The 12190-nt window shown below is 36.8% G+C and overlaps 1 protein-coding gene across 1 annotated transcript in view; it reads left to right on the top strand.

Moving 5' to 3' along the window:
• The first annotated feature begins 307 nt into the window (after positions 1–307).
• FRMPD4 (FERM and PDZ domain containing 4) overlaps positions 308–12190 on the top strand; it is an 860788-nt gene continuing 848905 nt past the window's right edge. The window contains exon 1 of the mRNA XM_011994862.1: positions 308–483. Coding sequence (XP_011850252.1) covers positions 389–483 — 95 coding nt within the window. The 5' untranslated portion in view covers positions 308–388. The remainder of the gene's footprint in view (positions 484–12190) is intronic.

Raw genomic sequence — 12190 nt, 5'->3', positions numbered from 1 at the left:
CACAGAACTACGATCAGGGATTTTGCTTTTGACTTGTCCATTTTTATGTTCCATGTCAGACCTAATTGCTGTTTTCTTTAATAAGTAGTCTGTACATCTTTACTTGTGGTCAGGAAAAAAGTCCCTGTTAATAATTTACAAAAGGCAGAGCCACTCCTCTTTTGCATCCTCAAATCTCTCAGAGCACGTGATTGTTTAAGAATATCTGGTTTCCAAGTAGCTGAGTGATGAAATATGATTGGCCTCTCAGCATCGATTCCTCCTCTCCTTCCTCTCTCACTCTCTTGGATAGCAGTTGTTATGATACAGTCATTCTTCTTATAAAAGAATAAAGAAGAGGTTCTTTCTTTCATCCTTAGGAAAAGGTGGGCTGTTTTGGCTTCCTACCATGGAGGAGGACCTTGAAGGAGAAAACTGGCAGACCTTCTCCATTCCCTGGGGCTTCAGCAGGGCAGCTGAGGATGAAGGAGAACATATTTGCCAGTGAGTAATGGTCTTCAAGGAGAAAATATCAGGGGTCTTATTATTGCTTTCTGAGATGAGCATGTGCTTTTCAGTAGGATGAATTTATTTGGATAGAATTGAAAGCTCTGTCTCAGAATTATACAAGAATGATGCCTTTGGAGAAAAATGAAGTCCTTCTGAGTTTTGTTCAGGCAATTCAAAAATTTAAAAAGAATATTGGAGGCAAGGCAGGAATATCCTGTAAAACAGAAGGACAAAGCTGTATACTACTTTGGTCATTTATTTCCTTAGGAATAAATATCCACAGGCACTTTTGGGAAAAGAGAAACTGATTTTAGCTGCCTGTTCATTTCTATGGTATTATAATAGGCTATAATTCACAGTAAACTTTTAGCTGCACTTTTTGCAAGGGAACTGAATTGTGTGCTGTGTTTATTTTCTTTTAAAAATCCTATCTTCTCAGTGACAAATATATCTGTCAGGATGAAAAGTTTTGATTTTTCAACAGAAAATGCTATGTTGGCTATGCAAATTGGTTTGTATTTAATTGTTTCTTTATGTTCAATGGTCTTGATAAATAAGTTTTTCTCCCTTGAGAAACATCACAATTTTACAGAAAGTTCACACTATTGCCGAATGGCTTATGATTTATATAAATATGTAATTCTTTTCTTGGGGTTGTCTAGCTTTCAAATATGAGAAATTCATCAGTAATGCACACACTTTGGAATGCCTATTGGAAAATTTCCAGTCATTCTGCTATTTAATGCTTTCTCATTAATCACTGGCACTATATATTATAAGACTCGTAAATTTGTTTAGATGATATTCTTTCAGTAGATTCTATGATTATTGAGTGTTCAAGCAGGGCAATATGAACATTATGTGCAGACCCAAATATAGAGGAACTGCCACAGGTTAAGAGAAGCTCTCCAAATTGATAAAAGTCATTGCCCTCGACTTTTGCTACTTGAGACTTTGAGCCAAATGTTTTTGAGTTACCATAATTTTTCATGACAGTAATTACTTGGTGGCACTATTTGTCTAGAACACCTTCAGATGAGTGCAAATGAAACCTTTTTTTAAAATGCAGTTCCCTATAAAGAAGATTTAGAAATTGATGTTATTCTACGAGACTCAAACACACAAAAGAGTCTGACATTTGGAACTAGTTACTGTGATCCCCAAAAGCTGTTGGCTTGCAGCATAATTTCATTGGATGACTTTTCTTTTTAGCACCTACATTTTTCTCCTGATTTCTTACTTGAAGGGTGAAATGATTAAATGTTTGGGCTCTGTAAAGTCATCACTTAAAACATAGGATCCTGGGATTTGTGCCTCCTATCTTTCCTAATCAATAACATTCAAAGAAATAGATTCAGCTCCAAGCTCACTGAAGCTTGTTTATGGGTTTGGGAGGAAGTAAGCAATAAAAGAGTTAAGAAATATTTTAAATCAAAATAATAGGTCAAACCACTGAATTCCAGTTCAATAGTCTCTTGGTTATAGCATGCATCTAGTAAAAGGTCTGGGTGTGATTTGTTCTATTAAAATTAGTGCTATATATGTCTCTAAAGACTGAAGCTTTTTATTATCCCTGGATGCACCTAATAGTTGATAGTCATTAGATTATCCAGGTTACTATATTATTTTATATATAAAATTCTATTTTATTTTTAGAATCAACATTAAAAAAAACTGTTATTATCACTTCAGCTTAGGTCTGCAGTGGAGAACACTCTCAACTATAGAACTATGTAAATGTAGTTCAAGATTCAATGGGCAGGGATAATTATCATAGATCCACAAGTGATGCTAGTTCAGTTTGCTCAGCTGAGTCCTACTCACGCTGTTAGCTTCATGAGAATAAGGTCTATAATTTTTAGTCTGTCTTCCAATAGAGCAATTGAGGTTTCCCAGACTGGGTGTCTCCATGCTCCTCCATCTGTATGCCTCATGGCTGATCTGAAGGAGCTATTATCATAAGGCTCAAGTAAAGAGAGAGGTTTACTTTTCTAAAGTTTTATAACTCCTCAAAATTAAAGTGACTTGAGATTATTTTTGTTGTTTTGCTGTTGATTAAAGAGCAGCTACTTCCTTTGCCAAGTAAAGCAGGTACATGGAATGGTTAGGAGCGTGTTTTCTGAAACCAGCTTGATCTGGTATGCATCCTAGAACCTTCATTTATTGGCTATATGATTTTGGGCAAGTTTGTCAGCTTCATTAAACTTCAGTTCCCACATCTCTAAAATGAGGATAATACCTATTTCATTGGGTTGGGGGGGATAAGTGAGTTACCATGGGAATTTCTCCTAACACAGTGCCTGGTTCATCCAATTATCTAATTATTGATGGTGAGTGATTCTTATGGTTAGTACTGTTAGCCATGAGAATAGAGACTTTCAAAAGCTCTTGATTGCATGCCTTCAAGTTCAGTTTGTTGAGTGAAAATTATAGGCTGTATGGCTATATATCCTAATAGAAAGAATGATTCATTTAGGACTTGGGAAAAGGAGTGAGTACAGGAAGATGAGAGAAAGAGAGAGTTTAATACTTCTGTCCTGTGCAATTTTTTTTCTAACACAAAGCTTAGTATAAAGTGCAGTGAAAATTGCATTTATTTATTTTTATTTATTTATTTTTTGAGACAGAGTCTCACTCTGTCACCCAGGCTGGAATACAGTGGAGCAATCTCCACTGTATTCCAAGTAGCCGGTCCCCCTGGCTACTTGACGGTGCCGGCGAGGCCCCGCCCCGCTCGCCAGTTCACTGCAACCTCTGCCTCCCAGTTTCAAGTGATTCTCGTGCTTCAGCTTCCCAAGTAGCTGAAATTACAGGCACGCACCATCACACCTGGCTAATCTTTGTACTTTTAGTAGAGACGGGGTTTTACCATGTTGGTCAGGCTGGTCTTGAACTCCTGACTTCAAGTGATTCGCCCACCTTGACCTTTGAAAGTGCTGGGATGACAGGCGTGAGCCACTGTGCCCGGCCTTGAATTTATTATTAGTGGGTTTATTAAATGAGGCAAAACAACAAGATGCGTGTATTTCAGTTCAACAAATATTTACTGAGAACCTACCACATTGCAAAATGCTGGAGTTCAAAGATGAAGACAAAGCTACAATAAGATGCCGTGCCATACCTATGAGAATGGCTGAAATAAAAATGCTGGCAATGCCAAATGCTGGCAATTCGAAATGCTGGCAAGGATATGGAACAACTGGAACTCTCATACATTGCCAGTACAATCTATTGGCAAAATAGTACAGTCACTTTGGAGACAGTCTGGCAGTTTCTCATAAAGCTAAAAATACATTTGCCATAATGCCCATATAATCCCCACCCCTGGGTATTTACCCTAGAAGAATAGAAATTTACATTCCCACAAAACCTTCTCATGAATGTTTTCAGCAAGTCTATCAAAATTGCCCCAGACTGGAAACAACCCAAATACCCTTCAGTGGATGAATGAATAAACAAACTATGTTAAATCCTCACAATGGAATACTACTCAGTGATAAAAAGAAACAAATTATTGATACACACAACAAATTGGATGAATGTCAAAGGCATTGGCTGAGTGAAGCCAGTTTCAAAAGGTTATACACTGTGCGATTCCATTTATAAGACATTTTCGAAGAGACAAAACTATAGTGACAGAGAACAGATCAGTGGGTGCCAAGGATTAGGGGTTGGAGGAGGGTGTGTCAGCACCCTGGGTGATGGAAATATTCTGTATCTTGATTGTAGTCATGGTTACACAAACATATACATGTGATAAAATTTATGGGACTGTACATCCTCAAAAGCCCATTTTATTTTATAGTCATTTAAAACATGAAAAATAAGAATACAAGTTTCTTGCCCTTAAGGAGTTCATAGGTTCAGTGAGGGAAAAACACAAACACGAATAAGTGTAATACAGTGCAGTGAATATAGCGATTAAGACTAAGACATACCAAGAACAGAGCTACCAACCAGCTTGACATGCCATGCTGGTATGCAATGAATGGGTTACAAAAGTACCCAGGTGTTGATGCACAAGGTTTATGAAAGCCAGAGACCCAGGCCAGTTGCTTGTGGCCATGCACAGTCTTGTCTACCCTCAACCATTTTCTATGTATGCCAAGATATTTTTAAAAGTTTGAAAATAGTCCTGGCATAGTGTATTGTGAGAGCATAGAAGAAGAACAGATAGACTGGCAGACTGGGAGGGGAAATTCCCAGTGAAAGACTTCATAGAGGAGACAGCACCTGCACTGGGAATTAAAGGGTAAAGAGGAGATAGCCAAGAGAGGGCTTCTCCAGGGGAGGGGGAGGACACTTCAGCAAGTCATTCCTTGCCTGAGAAAGGTACAGAGGAGTCAAAGAGTGAGGTGTGAGTTGGGAACTCTAGGGAATTCAATATTATAATAGTGTGAGTGGGACTGGCAAAATGAGACTGTGGACAGATTTATAGAGGACCTTGTATAATAAAGGAGTATTTTGTTTTATGATATAGTTTGAGCATCCCTAATTTGAAAATCCAAAATTTGAAACTTTTTGAGCACCAACATGACATTACAAGTGGAAAATTCCATACCTGACCCCATGTGACAGTTCACAGTAAAAATATGGTTAAAACTTTGCATCATGCACAAAATTATTAAAAATATTGTGTAAAATTACCTTCAGGCTATGTGTATAACATATACATATGAAACATAAATGAATTTCATGTTTAGACTTGAGTCCCATCCTTGAGATATTTTGTATATACAAATATTCCAAAATCTGAAAATATCTGAAATCCAAAACACTTCTTGTCCCAAGCATTTTTGATAAGAAATATTCAACCTGTAGTAGATTTTGAGCATATTTAGGGGCTCCCAGGGATGAGGCAGCAGAGAGGGTGATTTGATAAAAGAGAGAGGAGGCTGGAGGGATGAGGTAATGGGAAGAGGTATAGGGTTTGATCTTAACTGTCAAGTGCTAGAGAACTCTCTGACAACACATATGGCTTTAATGGAAGACAGTGTCTCCTAGGGAGGTCCCTGAATTCATTCATCTATCCATTATTAATTCATTCAAACACTTTACTGAGCACCTGCTGTCTGCCAGGCACTACTCTAGGCCTTCGGAATCCAACAGTGAATGAAACAAAAGCCTAGCCTTTACAGAGCTGATATTTTAGGGGTCAAATGAGCTGAGTTTTGGCAAATTTTGGAGTGTAAGGGGCCTCTGAGACATCCAGGTTGGCACTACCTAGTAAGTAGAGGGTAGCTGTGAAGAGCAGTCTGGGCTGCAAATATAAATTGGGGATCATTGGCACAAAGACAGAAATTGGAAACTTAGACATTGGTTAAATAATCTATTTCTTTCACTTCAGTTCTCAATGATTTGACTTTGGATCTGGTCCTTATGTGTGAGGAGAGATGTATCTAGCTTATGCCATAATCTCAGTGTGCTCATTTACCCGTACTTCTTTTTTTTATGGCATTCTGGCAAAAGGCTCTCTAGTCTTTCTTGAGGAGATTGTCTGAAAATTAACAAATATCTCGGACATGCAAAGCATTAGAGTAAGCTCTAGGGGGGATGGAAAATAAATAGTAGATCTAGTCCCTGTTCTGAAAACACTTTGAATCTACAAGGAGAGATCACCCCTATACACTTTGTAAATGGTCCATGATGCTTGAGGACAGCCATAAGCAAATTCTAGGCTGCTAAGGAGATTGAAATTCTAGCTGAAATTCTAGGCTGCTAAGGAGATTGAATCTTCCAGTACATATGCACAGGCAGAGCTATAAAGTAATTGTCAAGGACGCTTCCAAAGGGCATATGGTTTGAAGCTGGTTTCTGATGCCCTGAATCCACACTGGCTTGGAATGACATAGGCCAAGTTATTGGGTCTGACTTGGGATGATTCAAATGGGCACATGCATTTTGAAACAATTTTGACCCAGCTGTGTTAGAGCTCTTGTGACTCAGTTACCTATTGATGCCACTATGTTGATGTGGCCCCAGAACAAATCATTGAAATTCCAGCTGTTCTGATAACCAGGAAATAAACAAATGGATGTCCTTTCTTCATCTTAGGGCCTCATCTCCCCTATGGTGGAGTTGGGATGAGGTGGGATTCAGAGGTGGGATGGGTAGGCTACAGGCTCCATCTGGCGGGCAAATAACCCATGACAGGGATTCATATGCTAACCTTGTCCTCTGCTCATAAAGGACCTTTTGTCATTCTAAGCTGAGTGATTGCTCATTCTTAGAGACATCATGGACACCTTGAATAAATGGTCTACATCTCATGTTAATTAGTTTCACCTTTAAAATCATGATGGCTCTACTTGTTTATATTCAATAAAGAATTACACTTAAAAATATTTCCTTTTCCATTTGATAATTGAGGGGATAGATATCTCTGCTATTTTGAAGGCTTTTTGGTTATACTCAGTTTTATTGATCAGTGTTATGTTGCTTGTTCAGGGGGAAGGAGGAGGAGGAATATACATGTCCTTATTCTCAGTGCCACACTGAGCAGAAAGTCTTCAAATAAATTCTTAACTGTTTTTTCTAATGTGTGTGTATATATATGTGTGTGTGTATATATATAGTCTATGCAAACACACATTAGAAGAACAGTTAGGAATTTATATATACACATGTATATATACATATACACACACACAAACACACATACACACATACAATATGAATATATATATATATTCACCAATATTCATATTATAAATTTACTTTGAATTTATGGTTTTAAGAGATAGTTGAGATACCCTTTGAGACTTAGTTCCAACAGACTTAAAAAGAGCTTTATTACCTTTTTATTATAAAATTAATTCATTCTTATACAAATTTTTAAAATACTGACATGAATAAAGTAAAATGTGAAATCTGCATAATAGAGGAGAGGTTAAATATAGAATAAGGATCAGGAATGTCTATCATGTGCATGACTTTGTAATAAAACACAGATTTCACATTTTGGTGGGCCCTTTTGACACGGATCCCAACTCACAATTGCTAAATCATAATGTTCCTTGGCATCTAACAGGCCCATCAAAATGGATGCACCAAAACTGTTGTGTCATTGCACTTCTAGGTATATTATCTAAAAGAAAGCAGAATATCAAAGAGATATCTGTACAGCCATATTTACAGCAACATCATTTATAATAGCTAAGAGATGGAAGAAGCTCAGTGTCCATCAGTGGATAAATAGATAAGCAAAATGTGATATATTTATACAATGGAATATTATTCAGTCATTAAAAGGAAGGAAATGGACACAGGTTACAACATGGATGAACCTTCAGGATATTATGCTAAGCGAAATAAGCCAGTCACAAAAAGATAAACTGCTATATGATTCTACTTATATGAGGTATCTAGAGTAGTCTGATGCATAGAGACAGAAAGTAGAATGGTGATTGGCAGGGGCTAGAGGGTGGAAGAATGGGGAGTTGTTTAGTGAGTATAGCATTTCAGTTTTGCAAGATGAAAAGCATTGTGGAGATTGGTTGCATAATAATGTGAATATATTTAGCACTACTAAGCTGTACACTAAAAATGGTTAAGATGCCACATTTTATGTGTATCTTACCACAATTAACCATTTTTTAAATGTTAAAAAAAAATAGCCATTATGTTAACATACTCTGCTTTGGTGTACCTACCACCAATAAAATTAGGACTCTTTTCCTAGTGCTGTATAGACCTGAGGTGTTACTATTGTTACACTCTTTGTCTTCCATTGTCTCTAGGGCACGGGGCTTCAATAATCCAGGAGATCCATGAACTCCCCTATACTTAATGCAATTTTACATCTGTTTAAGCATTTTCCTGGGAGAAAGGGCCCATCACTTTTTTCAGTTTCTCAAAGAGACATGTTATCCCCTTGCCCAAAAAGGGAAGCTTAGCAGCATAGCCACATAGATTGTTTCTATTCAATTGACCGTATTAAATTGTGCATGAAAGCTATTATTTCAAAGCTTTGAGTTGAATGTATACCCAAATAAAGCAAAATCTTATTAAGGTTCATTTATGCTATTGATTATCCATCTATATTTTTAGTGGCTGAGATGATTTTATGGCCAAATACTTATAAAACCAAGGTGCCCCTTTGAGATGCCCAGAGTAGAGCATGCTTTATTCTGCAGGGCTGCACATGCCCCCAAGGAATCATATTTGTTAGTTTCTCAGCTTTTCCTACACAAATCAGGAAGGTGTGACAAATAGTGACTGATGATTCTAACTCCATTAATCTGTACTACCTATTCATAATTTTCCCCAATATGCACCCCAAGTTTTTGAAGATTTTTAAGGTGACAACTGGGGAGTCTTCTGTCTCAGTAAAGTGGATTTATAGAAGGAAACAGTGGGGAAATATGTTGAAATTACAGAGAGGAGATCGATTTAGACAAACCATTTTTTTTCCCCTGATTACAAAGCACAAAGCCAGTGCTTTGAAAAACAAACAGAGATGTCAAAAGGTCTTTCCCCAGGCAATTCAATATGTACCTGAAGGACCCTTCTCTAACAGTGACTGTGCTTTGCCCTTTCAAAGCTCACTCTCAGGTGGAGGTTGTTATCCAGTATTACAGATAATTGCTGACTGGATTTAACACAATTCTCCCAGGGGACTGAAGCTAATGGGTTAGAAATTCTGTGTGTTTAATGTGTTTGCCCAGGAAGACCATCTCTCCCCTTCCTAAAACAGTACTCAAACCCCTAAAGTGAGGAAGGTGCTCACATACTCCATGCACATAAAGTCAGCTCCAGTAATCGTGACATTTTTTTTGTTTAACTTTTTTGCTTATTCTATTTCTCTATTTAATTTTATTATTTAACAAATCTGATAATTACATCTTAATACCAACCCTCCTTTCTGACTCAGAAGTTTGGTACTAATTGTTCCCTTTCTCTGGAATGCTCTCTCCCACATGTCTCTAGTTAGATGTCTCCTCGGAGGGACCTTTCCTGATGACCTCACCTAAATATTGTTCCTGCGCACCACTCTTCTGACTCAGCTTTAGTTTTCTACAGCATTCTCACAATCATCTAGCATTCTTATGCATTTATTTCTGTGTTTATTGTCTGTTTTTCCCCACCAAGATATAGGTACCCAAAGAATATCCCTTTACTCCAATTTTAGGTTACTGTAACTTTTTCAATCTTGGCCTTTTAACTTCATTGTTAAATGAATAGATGAAAGAATATTCAAGGAAGATTTAACTGCAATGGGTTGAGTTAACCCTTCTTGTTTCTTCTTGTTTCCTCTATCCAAGGCCATCCTTGAGAAAGCTTGTATGCATTGACATTCATCCTGTGGAGTTCTAATAAGATAGGTAAGCAACAAAAAGGAAGGGGCCCCAGGTCAGGGAGAACAATTGTTCTGAGACAAGGAAAATCACAGACAACCTGCTGGCATGACACCCTGTTCCCATATACCTCGCTCCACATGTAGCCCCAGCAGCAGGACCTTATCTGCACACCTTATCTGCACTTAGCCACTCCAGTAGGAACCTACAAAACTTCCCTCTATCCTTTGCCTCTTGGCAGACAGCCCCTTCTTTGCTGTGCTGCCCATTGCACCCTTGCAACATATGTTTGCACTTTCTTTAATAAATCTGTCTTTCTTTACCTACAACTCTCTTGGTAAATTCTTTTTTTGCCTGTGACACTGGCCCCAGCCAGTCACACCCGGGACAGATTTATTTAATTACTTCATTGAATGCTAATTGTGTACCCAGGCCGATCTATGTGCTGGTAGGAAGGTAGTATTATATCATTATTAAACTAGTCCTTTGTCTCTCCAAGAATATTTAAACACTCAATCATGATTTTTGGTTGGAACTTTCATTTAAAATGGGTGTTATTCTGAGGTCTCACATTACCAGTATATCAGAATTGTGTTCTTCCCTCTTGGATTTTCATAAAAAGAGGTAGCAAAATGATAACATAGATAAATGGAATTTTGAGAAGTTGCCTAGAAGATTAATTTCCTGTTCTAAAAAATGGATTTATTTTCCAGTACAGTTAAAACATTATTTAAGTAATTGCAGAATTTTCTTACAGAAATGTGCATAAAGAATATTATAAAAACAAGTATAGTTTTATTTTTTCTTATATCTTATTATTAACCATTGAACTCATTTTATTGGACTATCATTGGAAAATTTTAATTCTGAGGTTTCACATTATCAATAGCAATCACTTAGAAAATATTTTCCAAATAAAACATATTATAACTAGGATGTGGATGAGAGGGCTAAAGATGATCACTACGTACATCAAATCCTTTATATTTATTTCCCAAATTCTACTTTGTGTACACTTTTCAAGAGTCCTATGTTGTAATTTTTTTGGCTTTAACACTACACTTTCACATTTTTTACCTGTATTACAACTCTGAGATTCTATTCATATTTCTATAGCATGTATTTTACAATAACCTTGTGTCCTCACAATGTACTAATTTAGTGAAACTATGTGTGTCATAACAAAAATAATTTTAAAGGTCTATTTAAAATCATCATCCTCTGTATAAACAACTTCTGATACTTTCTAGAATGTATTTGTCAATAGGGCTGTTTCATTTTTGTATAGAAAATTTGAACACCATGACTCAACCATTACGTAGTTCTTTTTACTCCCTCATTTATCCAAGTTTAAGTTATACAGGCATACCTTGGAGATATTGCGGGTTGGTTCTAGACCACTACAAGAACGCAAATGTTGCAATAGAGTGAGTCACACGAATTTTTTGGCTGTCCAGTATATACAAAAGTTATGTTTATACTATAGTTTATTAAGTATACAGTAGCATTATTTCTAAAAGAACAATATACATACCTTAATTTGAAAATACTTTGTTGCTAAAAAAATGCTAACATTATCTGACACAGAGATATGAAGTGAGTACATGCTGTAGGAAAAACGGTGCTGATAAAGTTGCTCAACACAGGGTTGCCACAAGCCATTATTTGTAAACAAAACACAACAAAGCAAAAACTATCTGCAAAGCACAATAAAGTGAAGAGCAATAAAATGAGATATGCCTGTACTTCTTCGCTAAACTGTTCTCTAATTCTGGAATACACTTACTGAGTACCTTCTAGGCATCCATAGAATTTTGTTGTTGGTGCTAAAATAATTTGAGTCTCAAGTGTATGTTTAGTACACTATTTTTTTTTTTTTTGGAGACGGAGTCTCGCTTTAATTGATATGTGTTCTCTAATTTTTTTTGTAATATATGCTATAGCATTCCCAAATATAATGCGAGTTTCTTGGAATTACATCCCCAACTTCTCACATTCCCCACTAGCCCTGAACAAATAGGTGCTCCTCAACTTAGAGTGGGCTACATCCCAATAAGCTCATCATAAATTGAAAATGCTGTTAAGTCAAATGTGCATTTTTGACTTATAATGGGCTTATCTGAACATAAACCCATTGTAAGTCCAGGTGCATACTGAATGTTGTAAGTTGAACCATTGTAAGTCAGAGACTGTCTGAATGAATTGAATTTAATACAGAAGAGAGGTCTTCATTAAGAACTATGTAAATGTAAGAGTCACTTCTCAGCATATATTCAGCTTTCCAGTTAATAGGCATATTTCTTTATAATTCTTCCAAATGTTGTGGCTTTAAAAATTTCTGTTATCTCCTATGTGAGCAGAACATGTGTATCAGCTATCAATTACTGTGTAACAAACCATCCTAA

The sequence above is a fragment of the Mandrillus leucophaeus genome, unplaced genomic scaffold, assembly GCF_000951045.1.
Source record: "Mandrillus leucophaeus isolate KB7577 unplaced genomic scaffold, Mleu.le_1.0 Scaffold462, whole genome shotgun sequence".
In the NCBI taxonomy this organism is placed as follows: Eukaryota; Metazoa; Chordata; class Mammalia; order Primates; family Cercopithecidae; genus Mandrillus; species Mandrillus leucophaeus.
This window is presented reverse-complemented; position numbering and strand designations above follow the sequence as displayed.